Below are 22,973 nucleotides of genomic sequence, written 5' to 3'. Positions count from 1 at the left end.
AGGTTTAAACCCAGCATTCTGTCTCCTAGTTCCATGACTTAACCTGTCTGCTGTAAAACACACTGCTGCTGCTGCTGCTGCTGCTGCTGCTGCTGCTGCTGCTAAGTCACTTCAGTCGTGTCCACCTCTGTGCGACCCCATAGACAGTAGCCCACCAGGCTCCCCCGTCGTGGGATTCTCCAGGCAAGAGCACTGGAGTGGGCTGCCATTTCCTTCTCCAGTAAAACACACTAAATGACCAAATTACAAATATAAACCCAGATTTGTATATACCAAAGCTCATGTGATCTCTATTATGTCACAGGGATTGTGGATCATATCATAAGAAGTCTTTCCTGAGTCTCTTAGTTTCAAGAGAAAAAGAGGCATGGCTTATCATTCAATAGATATCATTAGCAGAAGTGGGAGACCTGCCACACAATCCTAAAAGAGTGAAGCATCTAATTTAAGGCCTTCTCAGCAGGAGCAGAGGGTTAAGCTTTTGCCCTGTCCCTGAGCTGTCGACTAAAGTATCAGAGAAAGCATAACTCAACATCTTTTACACAAGAGGAATGGAGTCAGTATTGGATTAAACTATAACTCTGGGCCAGAGGTCAAACAACTTGTACTAATGAGTCCTGGTTGGCCAGAATGCACTAAGCACATAGTAAAGTAGTGAAAAAGTTGGCTTAAAGCTCAACATTCAGGAAACTAAGATCATGGCCTCTGGTCCCATCACTTCATGGCAAATAGATGGGGAAACAGTGGAAAGAGTGTCAGACTTTATTTTGGGGGGCTGCAAAATCACTGCAGATGGTGACTGCAGCCATGAAATTAAATGACGCTTACTCCTTGGGAGGAAAGTTGTGACCAACCTAGATAGCATATTCAAAAGCAGAGACATTCCTTTGCCAACAAAGGTCCATCTAATCAAGGCTATGGTTTTTCCTGTGGTCATGTATGGATGTGAGAGTTGGACTGTGAAGAAAGCTGAGCACCAAAGAATTGATGCTTTTGAACTGTGGTGTTGGAGAAGACTCTTGAGAGTCCCTTAGAGTCTCCTTACAAGGAGATCCAACCAGTCCATTCTGAAGGAGATCAGCCCTGGGATTTCTTTGGAAGGATGATGCTAAAGCTGAAACTCCAGTACTTTGGCCACCTCATGCAAAGAGTTGACTCATTGGAAAAGAGTCTGATGCTGGGAGGGATTGGGGGCAGGAGGAGAAGGGGACGACAGAGGATGAGATGGCTGGATGGCATCACTGACTCGATGGACGTGACTCTGAGTGAACTCTGGGAGTTGGTGATGGACAGGGAGGCCCAGCGTGCTGCGATTCATGGGGTCGCAGAGTCAGATGTAACTGAACGGCTGAACTGAACTGAAGGTAACTTCCAGGTGCGTATCAGAAATGGAGGAAGTCTGGGACTAGGAATAGAATGGATAATATACGTGGAGAAAAACAAGAGCACAGCTAGAAGAAGTAATGATTCTGGACCAAACAAGTGGAACCTAATTGCTGAATAACCAGCAGGCAGGGCCTCCAAGTTACAGTGTGCTACACTCACTGGTCTTAAATAGATGTATTTTTTGTGAGCCCCAGGAACCACCAATATCTGGATACAATCAGTTTAAAGTCTTAGAAGGATTTCCCAGGTGAACAGCTGTCTGGATGAGGTAAATGAAGACAGTGAAGGAAAAATTAGTGCTGCCTATATTGGGTTGGCAAAAATGTTCATTTCGATTTTTCCATAGCGTTTTACAGAAATCCCAAACAAACTTTTTGGCCAACACAACACTTTCAAATAGAAACAAAGCAGGGAAAGAAGGCTTCCAGTGTGACTAGAAGCAAACACTGTCCTCTTATTTTATATTTATGAAGTGATTTCATCTCTTATTTATTTGATTTCTTTAGTCAAATGTATATTGCTTGTTTTTAAATGAGGTAGCTTTGAGAAATCTGGGTTCCTAAGACTAAGGGGGACAAAACCATTTGTCAACAACAGTTACTAAAGTTATTGTGTCTTTCTTTGGCAACTATTCCAAATTGCAAGCACAACCTTAGGAGGAGTATTTAAATCTTAACAGGAGTTTCCAAACAATTCATTAACTTTATTACGTTAATAGCATTCACTTATGGAAGTACCTTTAGTCCTGCTTAATTGCTCAATTAACATTTTTCATATGCTGAAAAAGAATAATAGCACTTAACTAATAATAAATGTCTTGAATTGAAATATGATGAGCTAGATTATCAGCATAGCTAAATTTACTTCACTTTGTACTTTGAAGCTTGTCAAATATTTTATGTTTGCATGTTGGCAAATCTCCCAAGTTATCTGGACTAAAACCGGGTAGAAAGGGCTCAACACAATAGGAAATTCAAGGGCAGTACCTCATCTTTTCCGATCAGCAGAGTATCTTCTAAAATCACTCTTGTCTCGGAAACTAATACTCTCACTCGATATTGGTTAATGATGCCATTGGGTTGTCGTGGTTTCTTCCAAGTAATTCTTATTTCTGTGGCTTCTACTTCTGCAACCTGCAAATCAAATACTGCACCTGGAGCTAAAAAAGAGAAGAGGAGGGAGCTTTAAAAATACCTTCTCAGATTTCTAAAAATTCCAGAAGGCAGCTCATGACTGAAGGCATATAAGCAATTCTGTTAGAAAACAGACTAAAACAATTTACTAATTTATGAACAATTGGATTTGTATCAGACCCTTTAAAAACACAGATAACTAATGTTAAATTTCTATACATTGCTCTCCACATGTACACAAGAAACAGAGTAACATAATTTTCCCAAATCAAAATGCCATAACATTTGTTCAGAACAAATTAATTTATAAAAATAACTTTCCAGGGAAAGTTGTTTATGACTGATGAATTCCTAGTAGAAATCTTGAAGTCTCTACAAAAATTAAAACATACCAAAAGATAATATCTGGAATACTCTGAATGCAATTACATGTAGCTGGTAAACTCTATTAGGCAACTTTTAATTTGTTTGAAAAATTAATGGATTTTTATCTGCTGATTTTATAAATTATGTGAATCTCAAATTTCAGATGCCCTTACTCTTTGCAGAAGTAAAGAAAAAGAAGGAAAAACAATTGGTTTTAGATAAGGTACCAACTACTTAAATTCCAGTTAGAAAGTCACCAAGTGGTGATCATTTTGTAATGAATAAATGCATCAAATTATTAAATACATAAAATAAATGTATGTATGTCATCAAGGGCAACTACTAGGAAACCTCCCAGTACAACAGGACCAATCAACCAAGAAAAATTCTACTTTGGGCACTTGTCCACTTTTAGTTTATATTTCATTATGTGATTATTAATAGCCAATTCCTCCCTTCACATTTAGTCTCCCTATCTCTAAAATGGGTGTCATTAAATCTTTCCTATCACTATACAAGATTACAATAAGGAATAAATGGTTCAAAAGACTTTATAGTATGCTGGCTGAAGAAAGAGAAAATGTGACATAAAAGCACTGTTCTTTATGATTAGGATGTGGTCATACATTACATTTCTTTCCCTAAGGTAAAATATTACACACAGTTAGCAAATTCCAGTTGGAAGAAAGACATATTAAGGATAAAATACAAACGAAGAATGATTCTATTCTTCTTTAAGATAACAGAAAGGAATTAATGTCACAACTCCTGTAAATATTATTTATAATTAATGAACCTAATTAAGCTGAAGTTAAACATGAAGTTAGCATAATCATGTAGTATTTCATCTTAGAGATTAAGAGTTGGGTTTTTTGGTCCCTATAAAGTAATCAGTACAAAACAACTCCTTAGATATTTTAATAGTGTAAATATTTCTCAATGTTTGTTGACTAATGAATGACTAGATAGCTGAACTCTGAATCTCAAAACCATGACAACCCAATGGAATCATTAACCAATATCAAGTGACAGTATTAGTTTCCGAGACAAGAGTGATTTTAGAAGATACTCTGAACTCTGAAATTAGAAGCCTATTATTTGATTATTGCAGTCAAGTCTCCAGAGTCCAGTATGGGTAAAACCTGTGCTCAAAATTAAGAGATAAATGTTACATGGGTACACTCATAACTTGTCAATTCTTTCAATCTCCTTTGCTAAAAACATTTCAGTGTATCTCTATACAGAGGATAATTCTTTACCTTGATTTCCCCACAGGTATTCTAATCTGAAGGAAAAACAATTTAATTTTTGAAAGATGGAGGAAGAGTTCTAAATTAGAACCCCACAATAAATGATTTATTCATTTGTCATTCAACAGACTGAGGACTCATCATATGGTCACGTTCTAGGCACTTAAGGATAGAGGGAGGAAGAAGACAGATAAAAAGCCTTTGCATAGGTCACCTCTTATATAAGATTTCTTTCATTACCATACATTGTTGCTAAACTTATGTTTCTTTCATATTTATCATATTGACATCATTCAGGAGTAGAGAACCTTTCCAATTAACCACAGAGTATGAAAACAACACAGCTATTTAACTGGCAAAGCTCCATTCCACCTTTCTTTGACATTTCTGGGGTTGCTATGTGGATGAAGTCTTAGTCAGTACTGCATAATATAAATCAGAGAAGAGATCTGGCATTTTCCCACCTAATTTGAACTCATGTAGAATCTCAGTTGAAGAAGCAGTTTAATAACTGTATTGATCAGAGTCATCAGATAACTAAATCCCACCTACTATCAAATAACTGAAATGGTCAGTACCATTTGGTGCAACAAAAATTACCCACAACAGTATATTTAAATTGTATTGTCTCTTATTCTGTTAGCCAAACCTAAAAATAGACATTGTTTATCTTCTGATTTATAGTTTTCAATACAACTTAATAAGTATTGCCCCATAACACTAATGCTTAACAATCACAATCCAAAGTGAAGTGGTTCTCTATTACCCTAAAAATGTACCCCAAACTTGTGTAAGAACAACTGTAAGGCTATCTCTTTTTTATGAAAGAAGAAAAAGCTTAGGGGATAAAGGAAATGAAGGACACAGCATTGTATCTTGTCTTTGGAAAGACACTTGATATGTTACACCAAAAATTCTCATGGAGAAACCAGAGAAGTGTGGATTAGATCAAACTCCTTTAATATTGATACCAAATTAACTAAAGAAAATCAAACACACAGGCAATTATTCATGGTTCAGCATTAATTCTGAAGGTGTTGTCTATGAGGATGACCTATGAATCATTCTCAGGTCAATACATCTATAAATTTTACTAATAAATAGGAAACAGAGTATACATATAATTGGTAAAAAAAAAAATTCAGAATGATTAGTAGTATACCTGTGGCTTATTTATGTTGATGTATGGCAAAAACCATCTCAATTTTGTAAAGCAATTATCTCCAATTTAAAAAAAGTCAACTCCTAGAAAACAATGGAGACAAGTGGTATTGGGGTAAAGAAAATACATTAAAATAATTTTTGCCCTTATCTAGCAAATTAAACTCCCATTGGAAGTGAATTTTGTAAAAATCTACTGAATCTGAAAATTTGAAAAATAAAAACCATGGAGAATCCTGAAAAATACAAAGTTGACAGTTTCTCAGTGATCTCCCTACAAAGATGTTACTACTATTTGCAGAAAATAGCAAATTGAAATTACTGAGGACAAGTCTTCACTTCACTAGTCTATTTATGGGGAGCAAAGATGGATTTCAATACTTTTTTTGCTTTTAAGACATGATGTAAACTTTCTTAAAAGATATTCGACACTAGTCATAGAGAAGTTTTAGGGGATTTGAAGCAGCAAAATTTACTTAAGACTTTTTTAACCCACGTAAAAATAACAAGCAAAAATCTGTTGTCATTGCTATATTCAGCAGGTTGTTTCATTCTGGAATGGCAACTATGACATTTTGTAACACTGGAGATTATCATCATTTTTTCCAAAACCATCTCTTCTTCATGCCTAAGTAGAAATCTGCTCAGTAAAATATTAAGGGAAATGCAGAAAAATTATGAAAAACATAGGATAACTGCTTTCACAACATCATGTTGATTTTCTTTGACAATGGACCATATCATTCTCAGTATTAATGAAATCAGCCCTGTTATAATGTGATAACACATATTTTCTATAAGAAATAAATTCAATATTTTTCTATGAATATCTGGAGATTTGTTAGAACCTTGGTTGTTTTAAAATATATTAATTTAAAACCTGGCTCTAATTGATTTCCTAATTAGACTACAGACTATTTTTAAAATATGAAGAATAAAATTGAGAAACTAATTAGAATACGAAGAACCTGTTATATTAATAAATAAAAAGAATACTAGAAAATTAAAGTATCAATTATAACTCAAAGTGTGTATGTTCTAATGAGTTATTTGATTGTTCTCATACAGCTTAAAGATTCCTTTATGGCAAATTTTTAATCAGTGGGACCAGGATTAATTAATGTGTCAGAGTCTACATTCACTGCATTTGCCCCAGTATATCACTGAGACCCCTTGGCTGAACTATTCCTTGAGAACTTCATGGAGGAAGCAGGCATGCAGAGAAAAGAACCATGCCACGCTTGCCCTTACAGCTACGAAGGCCACCTTAGTTTCCAGTGGGTTCTGAGAGCCACTTGGATGTGGTGAGCAGGTGATGAGCAGTTCAGGAGGCAGTAAGACAAAACTGAAGTAAATCACCGGGCATACAGGGCAAATAGAGTCATCTATTCAAAATGACTTGGCATCAAAAATAACCCATGTGAAGTACGTTGAACAATGTCCTTAAATATTCTATTTATTATTTTGTAAATTAAATAATAAAGACATAAGAAAAGGAAATAAATGTTTAAGTGATATCCTAAATAAAATGGAATTGTATGTGGTAGTGTATTATCTGGGCTTCCCTGGTGACTCAGATAGCAAAGAATCTGCCTGCAGTACAGGAGACTCAGGTTCCATCCCTGGGTCAGGAAGATCCCCTGGAGAAAGGAATAGCAACCCACTCCAGTATTCCTGCTTGGGAAATCCCATGGACACAGGATCCTGGTGGGCTACAGTCTTTGGGGTTGCACAGAATTGGACATGACTTCACATCTAACACACACACACACACACATTATATTATCTAGTTCACTGTTTTGGTCAAATGCTGTAGGCCAAGAATCATGACGATAAAACAATTATTTTAAATTGTGGATTCAGTTAGGAGCACCAAAATCAGCTTGATTTGAAATAAGGTTGAATTTATTTAATTGTACAACATGAGAATAGAAATTGGTCAATTGGGTTGGTCGAGAAAAGACCAGATTCAAGGGCTCTAAGTCTGATAAAGGCCACGTTGCTGGCATCTTGTGTTTGGCAAGCATACATAAATCTGTCTAGATTTCTTGAAAATTCCTAAGAGCAGGTTTAGGTAAAAGTGGGAGAAATTTCAGGTCTAAGGGAGAAGACATACATGCTAAGACTCTTCTGATATAAATGCAAAAGAGAAATTCTGGTATGAAAAAAATAAAAACACTTTATTATTTTTTGTCTATTTTATATATGGTGCTTCTCTTTAATCTGTGTATTGAAACCATGTACACATTACTATTTTCATTTGAAATCGATGTAACATAAATTTTACATTCTTTCAATAGCAAGATAATCTCAAGGGTCATTCTTTGAAATGGGGGAAAAGTACAAAATTCCCTAATAGTTGCTGCCCTCTCATGGTCAAATACTTGAATGATTTCTCTGATGAAGGTACGCCCAACCTTGTTTGTGTGTGTGCATGCATGTGTTCGTGTGCACACCTGTGTGTTTAACTCACAACTCACTGAATGTTAGCTATCACATAAACAAAATCTGTTTTATCAAGTGTTAGTGTGATTGTAAAAAAAAAAAATTGTTGAATTCTCCTAAATAAGTACAATATATAAAGAAAGACATTGAGCAAATTTGGTGTGGGCCTAGAAAACAGGTTGTGAAATGGCATGGTAATATTTTTTAAACACTACAGTTAGCCTTAGACTGTGGTAGTTAACATATACAAATAGTTTCTTCAGGAGAAATATTGAAAATAATTTCAGCCTATTCTGGTAAATTTATATTATGCACCTTCCAGGAACCCTCAATTGCTTAGAATATCCTTTTGATTATAAATAGCATCACTGACGCAACAGACATGAATTTGAGCACACTCCGGGAGACAGTGAAGGACGGAGGAGCTGCATGCAGTCCCTGGGGTCGCAAAGAGCTGGACATGATTCACTGACTGAGCAGCAACAACACCACAGGCATTGTGGGATATGTGGATTTCTCTGAACACTATTTTGTGGAAAAACAGAATATACAGTAAATAATGGGGTTTAAGCCATGTTAAATGTACGTAGTCTTGAGATTGTGCCAGTAGTACTCATTGTGAAGACGCAGGCTGACACAGCATGTAACGTTTGCTGTGATGTCCACTTGCTCTTTGGCCCCTCTTATCACGAGGCCTGCTATGGGTTTAGTGTTCTGAGGAACACATGTTCAGAATGTACGAGGGAGTCATCCGATAAGGAAATAACATGAATTAGATAAATATCAACCAAACAGTTTCTAATACAATGTTTAACTGACTCAATAAAGTTCCCATTCACACAATAGAGGAGATGTTCTCACCTTCTGGAGGAGTGAATACTGAAATATTTGACTTAGGTCCGATCCCCGCACTGGTTTCAGCCGCAACATAAGCGTCATATACCGTAAACGGTGTTAGATTAGTGAAAGCAAACTTAAGGTCCTTAGTGCTGTTATCTAAAATCCGACCTACAAAAAGCAAAACATAACTGTGGATTATGTATTCTTCAAGCATGTAATCATTCTTAATTAAGTATAGAGTAATCGAAGTGTTAACATATGCACTGACATGCACTATTACAATTTTAAAAGTGAATATATGTTAAACATTTCGCTTAGAATTGCACCGGTGTCAATTTTACCAAGATGGGAAAAAACCAGAAATATTTCATGTTTAAAATTACTTTTATATTAATATAAAGCCCTATTGAACGGTCATGTTACTTTTTGGCATATTTTAAAGGAATATGTTAGGTTTTACCAATATAAAAACAGTGACAGCGTTTCATACTCATATTGAAAAAGATATATTTAGAAATGTTCTGTAGTTTAGTTTCTGAGCAAAATTTCTTAACTGGGCCATCATCAAAATTCCTTAAATCCTCAACTTTATTTCTGCATAGCTTTTCCCCCTTCTTGCTGTAACTGAAACCTAGCTCTCCCCTGAGACCATTGATTCTGTTCCCTGCAGATCTTCCTCAAGGGTGGGGACAGATTGATTACTTTTTCCCCAGAGCCCTCACGTGACTAGGTGGTCAGGTATGATATGTGTTCTCCTTGTTCCTCCTTGCTCTGTCTGAGACTATTGCTAATGACTTCTACGTTACTAAAGTCAATAATTAGTAGATACACCTTCTTGAGTTTTTAGCCTCAAAGATGAAAGAGTACCTTGTCAAAATTTTCAAAAATAACACCAAATAGAAGAGGTGTATCTGGGTATCCATGTGCGTCTGTGTATTGGGCAGGGAGGGGAGAAAAGGACTATCATATTTTTAGGTCTGAAAACATTTCAGAACTTTAGGAGCCTAAATACTGTACATTGTCACGCTGCTTATTTAAGTTATACGCACAGTACATCATGCAAAATGCTGGGCTGGACACAGCACAAGCTGGAATCAAGATTGCCAGGAGAAATATCAATAACCTCAGATATGCAGACGACACCACTCTTATGACAGAAAGTGAAGAGGAACTAAAGAGCCTCTTGATGAATGTGAAAGCGGAGAGTTAAAAAGTTCACTTAAAACTCAACATTCAAAAAACTAAGATCATGGCATCCAGTCCCATCACTTTATGGCAAATAGATGGGGAAACAGTGGAAACAGTGGAAACAGTGACAGACTTTATTTTCTTGGGCTCCAAAATCATTGCAAAATCATTGCAGCCATGAAATTAAAAGACACTTGCTCCTTGGAAGAAAAGCTCTGACAAACCTAGACAGCATATTGAAAAGCAGAACTTTGCCAACAAAGGTCCATCTAGTCAAAGCTATGGTTTTTCCAGTAGTCACATATGGATGTGGGAGTTGGACCATAAAGAAAGCTGAGGGTCGAAGAATTGATGTCTTTGAACTGTGGTGTTGGAAATACTCTTGAGAGTTCGTTGGACTTCAAGAAGATCAAACCAGTCAATCCTAAAGGAAATCAGTCCTGAATATTCATTGGAAGGACTGATGCTAAAGCTCAAGCTCCAATAGTTTGGCCACCTGATGCAAAAAATTGACTCATTGGAAAAGACCCTGATGCTAGGAAAGATTGAAGGTGGGAGGAGAAGGGGACGACAGAGGATGAGATGGTTGGATGGCATCACTGACTCAATGGACATGAGTTTGAGTAAACTCATGAGTTGGTAATGGACAGGGAGGCCTGGCGTGCTGCAGTCCATGAGATCACAAAGAGTCAGACACGACTGAGCAACTGAACTGAACTGAAGGTACTCAGGGATGAGAAATAAAGGTTACTCATGTGATTCATGACAGATTCCTAGAAATTTCAAAATGATTAATTTGGACCTTTGTCTATTTTTCCATTCTTTCAAATAAATGTCAATATGTGCATTTATGTTATTTCATTACTATTTGAAATAAATTTCTTTCATAGAACCATAAAATCTTGGATTAAGAATTATAGAGCTTACTTAACTTCCACTAGTATAGTTTTTGAAGCCCTCAAAATATCTGACAAGTAGATGTCCTGCTCTTGCTTCTTCATAAAGATGTGACCTCACTATACTATAAAGTTGCTCATATTATTTTTAGAGACCTCCAATTATTTGAAATGGTTTCTTTGTTCTAAGCAGAAATCTGATTTAATATAACTGAAGCCCATTTTTCTTCATAAATACATTTGCAATCAGAGCAAGTCAAGGTCCTCCTGATCAAATATTGAAAAAATGTATCTCCTCTAATGTTTCTCTTCTTGAAGGATTCTCTCTCATTGTTTCAGCCCTTTGTCATGAAATATGGAACATGGACAAGGCTTTACCATCCTTATTTATGGCTATAAACAAAAGTTTTAAGAGTTTCAACATTGCTAAGGGTCTTTTAAAAACAGTTCAGTACGTTTTAAAAAGTTTGAAAATAGTAAAATCTTTTATACAATTCTTACTCCAAAAGATAAACATAAAATTGATTAAGACTTACCTGATGGCCCATATAATTCAACTCTGTAACTAAATTTTCCTGTTACTTCAGTTGGTGGGTCCCATGATATTACAAAGGACCTCCCTGTAATGTTGCCTGTTAAACAGTTTTGTGGTGGTCCTTCAGGCACTAAAATTATAGGGAAACAATGAATTAAAAGCATCTTATTAAATACAGAAAATACAAAGTCAGAGAAAAAATATCACACAGCAAAGCATTTTTTCAACTTAAAAAATAGGCTATAATTGAAGAATGTGAATAAATGGTGGATCATTAAACTCCTTATTTGTAGCCATTACTATTTTTATTTAATGTTGTACATAAGTGCACAGGGTGTTTCATTGCCATGCAATTCTTTGTACAGTTATGTTGTCCTGAAGCATATATATTAATAAGTATTGCATCAACAAGCCCTGAGCATCTGGTTGATAAACCCTTTCCCTCTGCTGTACACAGGTGGAAGGGCCAAAGTAGTAACTCAACCCTCGGAATCTATCAGCAGTGATTTTACTTTTTCTATCAATATCTGTATTTGGTTCTGAAAGGAAATTTATAACCTGCATTCCAATGTAATATTGGTGACATAAAAATAATAATGCTGTTTAAAAGTCTGTTTTTCATTTGTTGTTGTTCAGTCACTCAGTCATATCGGACTCTTTGCGACCCCATGGACTGCAGCACACCAGGCTTCCCTGTCCTTCACTATCTTCCGGAGTTTGCTCCAATTCACGTCCATTGAGGTCTATTTTTCATACATGTATCTAATATTTTAAAACATCTTTAATTGAAATAAAACATTCTAAATATTTTTAAAAACAAACTTCTTGTCAACCAAATTTCACTTTGTGTGACTCTCATGAAATTATTTCTTTTTTTCTTAATAAGAAGTAAGGAGTATGGAAGAGGAAATGGTCTTCTTCAGAGATTTTTATTTAAATTAAGGTAAAAAAACCTTCACACTTACATGTAATGAAATGACAAGACCTAACACCTACGTCATCAGAAAAAAATACTATGCTTTAGTGAAATTACCCTACCAGGAATAATGCCCAGTAACCTAAAAATTATCAATCATAACTGAATGTCTGCTACTATATATTTTGTCTTGTAGTGTGTAATACAGTGACATAACAGTATCTCAGGTGGTAAGAATCCGCCTGCAATGCAGGAGACCCCAGTTTCACTCTTGGGTCAGGAAGATCCCCTCCAGAAAGGACAGGCTACCCTCTCCAGTATTCTTCAGCTTCTTTGGTGGCTCAGATGGTAAAGAATCCACCCACAATGTGGGAGACCTGGGTTGGATCCCTGAGTTGGGAAGATTCCCTGGAGGAGGGCATGGCAACCCACTCCAGTATTCTTGCCTGGAGAATCCCCACGGGCAGAGGAGCCTGGCAGGCTACAGTCCATGGGGTTGCAGAGAGTCGGACACAACTGGGCCGCTAAGCACAGCACGGCCTACATAATATAATTAAATATACAAATACTATACCTAGAAATATGTACTTAGAATTTAGTAGTAGTAATATCTAATAATGCTCATTTAGTGCTAACACCATATCCACAATGAAGATGTCTCCATTCATCACAAAAAGAAACTGCAGTACAGAGAAGATACAGGTAGGTAGGCATTTTCTAACTGCTGTTTTTATCTAATACTGAATTTTAATCATATGATATTTCTGCTACTGCAGGTGTGATCTCCATATCTGGTAACAGCAATATCAGTGAGATAAGTCATCATCAGATGATAATGTAAAATGTAGACAAACAGAGACTATTATTAAAAATTCCTGAGATCACAGAATGATAAGAGCTGATCTTAGGAGCATGGTTATTAGCTCAAGAATCTTTTCTTTCAAATCTCCTTTCTCCTTTTAGATGCTTATGTCAGTATCTTAGAAGAGTATTGAAATTGAAGATGCTCCAAATGGCATGACTATTATCCATTATTAGGGAGAAAAAAGTTACTGAAAGAGAAGGAAGATCTTTAACAAAAAGATCTACATGAATAAAAAAAAAAAAAGATTATTCTATGAATAATTTAACTTTTTTTCCTACCAAAAAAAACCCCATACCTGATTCCGGTGTTCTGACAATCGTACTATCAATATAACCTGCTTCAGTTGTAACCGCAGAAACTTCAAAAAGATACGTCGTGTAAGGTCTCAAATGTGTCACTACAAAACTGATAGGCTCTTTCCACACAGAGCTAATCTTACTCTGTGACAACATGCTAGATAAATACGTCGTACGTGGTGGAGGCGTGACTCTCCCCAGGGTTGGCGAAGGGCTGGTTGTACTCCATAAAAAAGATTCATTATTCTCCTAATGAATAAAACAAGCATAAATGGGAAAATAATGTAACACTTGGTAAAGATAAGTGTGATTCATTTTTTTCTTTATATTACAAATATTATTTTGTGCGTGTACTACTTGTTACAGCTACAGATAAATCTGCTAGATTTTAATTATACCCATTTATTATCTATAGTTACATGGTTAATACCATTGTCCACAGTTTCAGAATAGAATGTTTATTTATACCTTAATCTTTCTTATGAATAGGATTTCATGTGACTTTGAATAAAGGTATAACTACAGCAAAATGATTATTAAAAATTTTTTAAATCCACATTAAAAATTTAAGAGCCAAAAAGATAAATTTTTTTTCCCTTTGGTGAAATTTCTAATATACATCACTGTCTTAATATTATGATCATTTTTCCGCATAAACATTCAAAAGATAACACCAAAGAACATATGGGTGTGTGTTTATGTATATTAGAAATATATCTAAATTAAAAATATTTGTGGCTTCCATTAACTTAAAGCATTTTTTAAAAAAAGTAATTTTGCTTGTCTTTTCATCAATAGTATCACAGTGATCACCAAAATTAATTTTTAAAAAGCATAATTACAGTACTTCCAAGGATTTCACATCAGTGCTTAGAATAGTAACAAATTCTTCACTAAAGATAAGATACAACAAAAACAATCTAATTCCACAAGTGTAAACTTTACTATTTTGTTCCCTTCCTATCCTGTCACATGGAAGTATTATCTTTTTCCCAGTGATACGCTATGCTTTCCTACTTTAAGGCTTACAAAGTATCCTCCACCCTCACACAATCACCTACTTATTCCAAGGCCTATCACAAATGCTATACCTATCAAGTCTTTCCAGAGCTCCCTAAGGGATTTTTTATATCTCACTGTTGAATTCTGAAACTCTTCTCTTACTTTACCTTGACTATAGTCAAGTGTATATAATATGATACTATAAGTAATCAAATAGCTAATAAATCACTTTGGTAAAAATACATAGTATCCAGATGCAGGGCGTTTCAAGATGTAATTTACCTAAAATTCTGAGACACAGAAAACGTTCCATGAGACTTACATTACATTCTGGCAGCTTCCCAGTCAAAATGTCCTCTACTCTGATTGAAACATCCTTCACAACTATCCCACTTCTGGCATGTTTAACACTGATCTTGAAGCTAGTAATTTTGCCATTTGGTTGCAGAGGTAAATACCAAATCAGGTTTACTGCTGAATAGTTAAAGGCCTCGACGGTGAGATTCACCACTTTTCCTGGAGCTGGGGACGTGTAAGGGATTTTTGAAGGAAAAGAAAAATATTGTTATAAAACTTAGAATGACATTTATATAATTCGGGGATGTTACAATTCCCATGTTATATAAAATTAAATATGTAACACATTGGATAAAATCTATTTGGGTAGTACTTCTTAAAATATATATTCGGGTATACTTTCTGAATTGATTTTGCCTAAAATAACAAATCAGAAATTGGGCCCACAGACTTGTGTTTAAGAGGCAAATAAGCTTCTTTCAGGATTAATAGGTCAATAAATCCATCAATAAACTATTTCAAATAAGTCTGAAAAATATTCAATCAATAGTTGTTTGTGGTTATACAAATTTGAATAATGACTATCTTACCATCTGATATACTTTGGAATTATGTAAATTCCTTAGATAATGAAGAAGTAGCAAATTCTTAGATAATGAAGAAGTGGCAAATTCAAAGAATTATCCAACCATTTGCACAAAAATCACATTTCTGGAGTGTAAGTAAATAACCAGTGTCTAATATAAAGTGGATAGCACCAGTTGGTTGTGATTATTATATTTTAACCTTTATACACCCTCAAAATCAACTTTCATCAGAACTCATGATACCTTGTTATTAAATATTAGTAATCTGCATAATAAGCTGTGGCCTATTTTAATTGGGATGACTGTTAACTAAAGGTTAGCTGTGGAAAACTGACAAAGTAAATAATCAATGTCCTTTAGAATATAAAACAACCATGACAAGTCACTGTTGAAAGAAAAAAAAATTACAAGACGTTTGAGATAAAACATGCCTAGTATTAAGAAATGGAATAACTAGAGTTTAGGTGTACACTGTAGAGAGGAATATGAAGATGTGATCTGAAAATGAAAGCCATATAAATTATATAAGAAACTTAGGCCCTGGGAAGAAGAGGTGTATGGAATGATATGAATTAAAGAGTAGTAAATAAGAAACTTAACAATAGCTGCATTTTAACAACAACAAAAAAATAACTATTTGGGATGATGACTAATCATTAATAATGGATAACATAATGGATAGAAATTTTTTTCTTCAAGGGAATTTATCAATGGAATTAAAGCTTAAGAAGGACAATGACAATATGATAAGTCTCTAATACTAAAGATTTAGCACTAAAATTCATTTTGGGCAGATAAAATATAATAAAACAAAAAGTCTGTCAAATATCTGATGCTACAGAATTATAAGAACCACAGCTTTTTCCATTAATATTAATCATTGTTTTAAATTTCTTTGTCTAATGTATATAAATTTTGTAAAAATGCCTGAAGTTTTTATTAATAACAGACTGCATACAAGCTGGCACATTTCCACATCAACCTTAGCAATCATGAGAATCTGCTCAAGTGCAGAGAAATTCGAATTTATAAGGTAACCAAACTTTATAAATTCCAAAGTATGATTTCAAAATATCTTTTAAAGCAAACTCAATATAATAGATAAAAATTAATTAAATCTGTTAAACAACATTTAGTGAAAAAGAGGTTTTCTTATTAACTTTACATTATTTTTGCCCCAGTAAAATCTATGTTTTCTTTTTTTGACTTGATGGTGTCTGAAGACTAATTCTGGCTCTTTTTCATAGCTGACAGGTCTTCCTGTACTTTAAATACTCTAGTTTCTACCTCTGGACTTTTAGGTACCAAAATCCCATCATCTTTTGATTTTTATAGAGGGAATTTATCTATCTTGCTCCAAATAAAGATATGATACTAAAGTATCAAAAAATTCTATTTATAAAGTCACATATTTCAGGTAAGCCTTTCACACACTTTGAGGTCATAGCTAAACAAGTAAATATACAAGAATGTGAAACTAAAACTTTTCAAAATGTTCACTATACAAAACATACATTTTCTTGAACCAGAAAAAAATCTTTCTAAATAAAATACAGAGACTTCTATAAAGAATTTTCCTATATTACTAAGGATCCATCAAGTTAAAAAGGAAGCTACAAGGGATATTTCTAATATTTTAAAGCTAAAATAAATTCTACATTTGTCTGAAATAATGCTGCATGGGAAGTTAAAAAAGCTGAGATTTTGCACTTGTGGATGTAATATCAGCTTACAATGGTATAATGGGCTAACTCTGTTTGAATACTTCAGGAGTATTTTTATTCATGGAGAGAGAAGTTATTTCTGGCTTAATCATTATAAAGGCAATTTATTTATTCCACAGAAATTTTCATTAAATTCGAGTTCTGCATAACATAAATAATAAAAAGGAGTCTTTGGGGAAAAAAATTGGACAAAACTATCTAACTAAACTTAGATTTACATTTTAATCTCAACATTTTTTTAAATGATAAGGTAAGTGATTATGTAATTTCTCCAAGAAAACACAGCAAGTCAGAAACAGAATGAAACTCCTGTTCCAGGATTATTTCCATGCCAACCTAGAGTTTTAGTTTGTCCTAATCATAATTTGCCAAGAGAGAGAATGACTCTAGAAATTATGTCAGATAGCAGAATATAAAATATATAAAGTTCAAAATACTGTCAAGTTGAAATAATAATCTGACCTCATAATGTACCAGGCTTTACCAAGATGAGTGTTTTTAAAAAAGACCAAACTATTTGTTAAGTCATCCAAAAATTATTCCAATTATTTTCCCTAAAAGTGTAAGTCATAAATTGCCTTTCATTTCCTAATGAATATTTAATCTTAAAAATAATAATTTTCTCAATTTTTAGTTGTGCTAATAATCTGAATATAAGTAGGTTCAATATCAGTAAAAGATTTCAAGAATCATTACTTTCTAATTTTAAATAAACTCTAGAATTTTCTCTTCATTCTTCCTATGGCATAGAGCATGTATTCACCTGCTTCTCTCAATGGGGTCTCAAATAAGAACTGGCCATAAAGCTCGTCACATGCGTCTTTTAACACTGACAACTGCATAATCCCCTCGAGATACACAGGGTCCATTTCAGTTTATCCCTCTGGCAATGAACTGCTGGAAGATTTTTATGTTTAAATATATAAAATATTTATAGTTATATAAAATTATAGAAACTTTTTTATAGCACTTCTCTAGTCTATTACTTGGGCTTCCCTGGTGGCTCAGATGGTTTAAAGAATCTGCCTGCAATGCAGGAGACCTGGGTTCTATCCCTGGGTTGGGAAGATCCTCTGGAGAAGGGAATGGCAATCCACTCCAATATTCTTGCCTGGAGAATTTCATGGACAGAGGAGCCTGGTGGCTACAGTCCATGGAGTTGCAGAGTAGTACACTACTGAGCAAGTAACACTTCGATCTATTACTTAGTAACCCATCTGTTTATCTTATCCCACTAGAATATAAACTTCACTAAAAATATTTGCTATTGCTTGGAGATGCCATTATTTACTGTTTTTCTATGTATCGGTTCTGTTTGCTGTTATGAATAAACAGCCAAATTACTAACTAAATAAATTACCTCCATTCCATAACAGCTTATTTTTACCACAAATGTTATATTCTACTAGGCTAATATATACAATAAAAAGCAAGTAAATGAGTTATATGTCAAGCTATTCAAGTGGAGAAAAATTAATTTGTTGGCAATAAAGATGGATAGAAGGAAATAGGGGTTATTTTAGAAGGTGTAGTCAGGAAAGGTAAATTGAGATTTACATCAACTGGGGAGAGAGTTCTATGGATATCTGCTTAGTCACGTCTGACTCTTTGCAAAGTGGGTTGCCATCTTCCTCCTCCAGGGAATCTTCCTGACCCAGGGATTAAACCTGTGTCTCCTGAACCGCAGGCAGATTCTTTATCTGCTGAGCCATTGAGGAAGCCCCTGTGGATAATTTAATGAAGGAGTACTCCAGGCAGGAGGAACAGCAAGAGAAAAGACCCTAAGGTGGAAGATCAGTGTGACTGGAGTGGATGGAGGGAGATGCAGAATAGAAAGAGATGATTCAGCGAGGGTTAAGGGCACCCAGAGCACTGTAGGTCATGGGAAGGACTTAGGTTCTTGCTCTGAATGAGACAGGAGCCATGTTAGGAAGAGAGAAGTAACGATGGTCTAGCTTCTGCTTCAAAAGATGATGTGACTCTTGTGCGAAGAGTACACTATAGACAGGTAAACTAGAAACAGGAAAACCAAAGAAGAGGCTTTCAAATGATCAGGCAAGAAATGATGATAGATTACACAGGGTGAGTAACAACAGGGGTGAGATTCAGGATCTATTTTGATATAATGCTGGCAGGATTTCTTGATAGATTATACAGTACTATTGACTGATTACAATCAAGGATGACGTCAAATTTTTCTTCTCAGTCACTGGGAAAATGGAGATAGCTTAAGTTGGTTTGGTAATGACTGCAAGGTATGGAATAATATGATAACCATTACAGTCCATGTTTCCAAAACTCTAATGTCATAAAAATACTTATGATTTGATTTTAAAATGCAGGATGCAAATTTGTACAAATGGCACAAGCCTATTTTCACTAACATATAGTCACAAAGACATATATTCATAGGAGAAAAAAGATCAGCCAGAAATGTATGTTTTTATATAACAGGGCCATGGATAACTTTCTTCTTTTTTTTGTGTGTGTATTTTGGGGTATTTTTAAGTTTTCTAGATAACAGTGTTTTTACCATCAGAAAGAATAATTTATATTTTAATGAATAAATTCCCTATCCAAGAAGACTCTACAAGTAATTTAATTACCATGCTGTTGAAAATTTTATGCATTTTAATGCCAGATTTTGTTTATATCCCTATTTATTTTAAATGATGAAAACTCTTAACTAAGTTAATTCAGAATAAATGATTTAAGAAAATTACCACTTTCTGCAGTTTGGAAGAGAAATGGGTCACTAAACACTCCAATGCCAGCACTGTTTTCTGCAGCAACCTACAACAGACCACAAAAATTACATTCAAGCTTTATACTCTAATTAAACAGAGTCTGAAATAATAAAACTTTGATTTGTCCATTAGATACATAATAAAGATACTTTCCCCTCTAATTCCTAACAATACTCTCGAAGCAGAAGCAAATATAGAGCTATTCAGTATTTCCATTTCCCTAAAGTGAATATTTGCAACATAGCCTGAATCAACAGATTTCTCAGATTCCTGATAGAGAAATTAATAATCAAGTTTAATGTCTATTAGTAGCAGTAAGAATTTCAGTTACTATTTATTAAGCAACTTCTGTACACTCAGAAATTGACTAGGGATTTTATACATCTTATTTTATCCACATAATCAAAATACAAGGAATTATTGTCAATATTTTACATATGAGAAAACTGGTTGAGAGAGGTCAAGTAACTTGCCCCATATCACAGGAATAAGTGGCAGAATCAGAATTCAGTTGAAGTTGTGTTTATTTCTAAAGCTCAGTTTCTTTCTACTATATTCACTCTAAGACACCACAATTATTTCTGTAATGAACATGGGACCATAAACACAGTGTCTGACTTTAGAGTTTACAATCTAATTAGGCAAATTTTAAAAATAAATAGGTAATCATTTAGACTAAATATTCTAGAATTTAAAAGATAGAAACTATTTTGGCTTGAAATATCTAGTCAAATACACTAGAACAGACAGAGAAAGTGTCATAAATGAGAACTCTTGAGCTTTTACAAATGCCATAACTGGAATCAGACAGCCTTGGTTTAATTGCAGCTCTACCAATTCTCAGATAAAAAGGTTATCTTATTTTCCTTTGCTTTAAAATGGAAACAATATATCTATGTCATACGATTATTCTGAATACTAAATGAAATAACACGTGTTAAATACTAAACAGGATTGTCCCCATATCATGTAGATTTGATATTGACATCTGAAGATATCAAATGCACCATGTCAAATGCCCTTTGAAATTCTGCAATGGCTAACATATATTTGAACAGAAGAAAAGTTACAACAGTGGTTAATAAAGTGTGGGGTAAAAAAAGAGAATAGGGGCTTCCCTATAGTCCTGAAATAAGAGAATTCAAAGGAATAAAAATTTAAATTCTGTAAAAATATATCTAAGCAGAATGAGGTTGGCTAAATTACCTTTCTATCAGTAAAAGCTTCTTATATCACATTAAAAGATAATCTTTATTATTTTGAATAGTATATCTTAACATATAAATTAATTTGAATTAATATGTGAGCTTATGATAGAAAATATCTGTGCCAAATAATTTTCAGGTGTCAGAAAAAGGTTGCCTACTCTTTAAGTTATGTTTCTGCAGAGAAATAACCATCAAATCTTTGATTTTCACCACTGTATAAGTAAAAGCCTATATTTTTCCTTTATCATTTGGGGGGTGCCTACTCTTGGTATGCCTACTCTCCTGTTATATTTGATTCTGCAAATGGGCATACTTAAAATTAGATTTTAAAAACAGGCAAGTGTCTCTTTCTTATCACTTCTTCCATTCAGATGGTCATCTCAGTTATGTATGATCACATATTTACACAGCTTTTTCTCTTGAGTCAAGACTAAAGAACATATTGACATTATACTGAAAATAGGGAGGAATGAGAAAATGCCTGTATTCTTTACTATCCCCTGGAAATATTGTGTGTGTGTGTGCATTGCTCTGTCATATCCAACTCTTGGCGATCCCATGGACTGCAGTCCACCTTGTGTCTCCTACATAGGCGGGCGGATTTTTTGACCACTAGCATCACCACCGGAGAAGGCAATGGCACCCCACTCCAGTACTCTTGCCTGGCAAATCCCATGGATGGAGGAGCCTGGTAGGCTGCAGTCCATGGGGTCGCTAAGAGTTGGATACGACTGAGCGACTTCCCTTTCACTTTTCACTTTCATGCATTGGAGAAGGAAATGGCAACCCACTCCAGTGTTCTTGCCTGGAGAATCCCAGGGACGGCAGGGCCTGGTGGGCTGCTGTCTGTGGGGTCACAGAGAGTCGGACACGACTGAAGTAACTTAGCAACAGCAGCAGCAGCGTCACCACGTCTCTTAACTCTAAACATTTTCACATGGCCTAACTAACATAAGACTGCTTTTGGCATGCTCTTCTTTAATATTTTAATAAAGTGTTCTTAGATTTTGTATATTATTGCTGTAAAGGCATAAATTTCTTGTAAACATAAAAGAGGTCATACGCATCCAGGAAGTATTTGTTGAATGGAACCAATTTGAATTCCTTGTTCTTTGAGAAACTGGTTCTTCAGAAACCTTCAAACCATTATCCAAAATTACAATTACATGGAAATATAAGTGGGTTAAGAGAAAAATAACAAAGCTAACTTCAAATTTGATTAAAAAGTAGAATATGTGTGCTTGTAAAATTTATTAAACTTAATTTTTTTAAAGTCACCAAACTAATGCTTTCTAAAATAGATACATTATATAAACACACACACACACGAAAAGCTTATGACATTTGTTCAAATTTTAAAAGCCCAGATGGGCACTGAGGACATGATTCAGATGATCATTCTTCAAGTCTCTTGCTGGCAAAAGCTTGACCTGTTGGAACAAAACTCCTTTACTTTTAAAATGAATGAAATATTTTAATACTATTTACAAAATAATTACCTTGATTTCATATGTTGTTCCAGGATTAAGATTAGTAAGAAGAACTTCCAGACTGTCTGGTTTTGTTCTAACTTGTGTATACGTTGCCTGCATCCATGGACAAACTTCCTTATATTTTACAATGTAAGATATAATTCTCCCATTTGGATTAGGTGGTGTATTCCAAGACAGAAGAATCCCAGCAGATCCGACTCTTTCCCCTGCCAGGAAGACTGGAGGCCCTGGTTCTATTTTTCCAAAAATGCATGTTGTTATAAGGGTCAATCAATTATTGTATTTTCACAAACAAATGTAAGAAAAATATTTACAAACTGTAGACTTTTAAAGTTCCCAAAGACTAAGTGTCTCGTAAGTGTAAGTTTATCTTCCCTAGAGTTTTGCTACCAAGAGAAAAAATGATTAAATGCTATGGGGAATACCAAAAACATTCTTTTATAAGAATGTGAAAAATGGAATGCTACTAAATACTACATGCCAAATACAGTTTTAATGCCAAATCATTTTTTATAAACACTCACTTAATGCAAGGCTTATACACAAACACTAAAGAAACAAGAACCAGCCTTACAAACTGAGTGATTCTTTTGGAGCAAGTATAGTGAGTTTATTTTCATGGCTTTGTATTATTTAAA

At 34.6% G+C, this 22,973-nt stretch overlaps 1 protein-coding gene across 1 annotated transcript in view; it reads right to left on the bottom strand.

Annotated features, from left to right (window-relative positions):
• PTPRQ (protein tyrosine phosphatase, receptor type, Q) overlaps nucleotides 1-22,973 on the bottom strand; it is a 232,711-nt gene that overhangs the window by 208,844 nt on the left and 894 nt on the right. The window contains exons 3-9 of the mRNA XM_010832015.1: nucleotides 22,342-22,568; nucleotides 19,611-19,680; nucleotides 14,602-14,801; nucleotides 13,277-13,526; nucleotides 11,202-11,330; nucleotides 8,603-8,749; nucleotides 2,373-2,545 (exon numbers count right to left, since the gene is read on the bottom strand). Of these exons, the coding sequence (XP_010830317.1) occupies nucleotides 2,373-2,545; nucleotides 8,603-8,749; nucleotides 11,202-11,330; nucleotides 13,277-13,526; nucleotides 14,602-14,801; nucleotides 19,611-19,680; nucleotides 22,342-22,568 (1,196 nt within the window). The remainder of the gene's footprint in view (nucleotides 1-2,372; nucleotides 2,546-8,602; nucleotides 8,750-11,201; nucleotides 11,331-13,276; nucleotides 13,527-14,601; nucleotides 14,802-19,610; nucleotides 19,681-22,341; nucleotides 22,569-22,973) is intronic.

This window comes from Bison bison, unplaced genomic scaffold, assembly GCF_000754665.1.
Source record: "Bison bison bison isolate TAMUID 2011002044 unplaced genomic scaffold, Bison_UMD1.0 scf7180017864535, whole genome shotgun sequence".
Classification (NCBI taxonomy): Eukaryota; Metazoa; Chordata; class Mammalia; order Artiodactyla; family Bovidae; genus Bison; species Bison bison.
The sequence above is the reverse complement of the archived record's forward strand: the minus strand, read 5'-3'. Positions and strand labels throughout refer to the sequence as shown.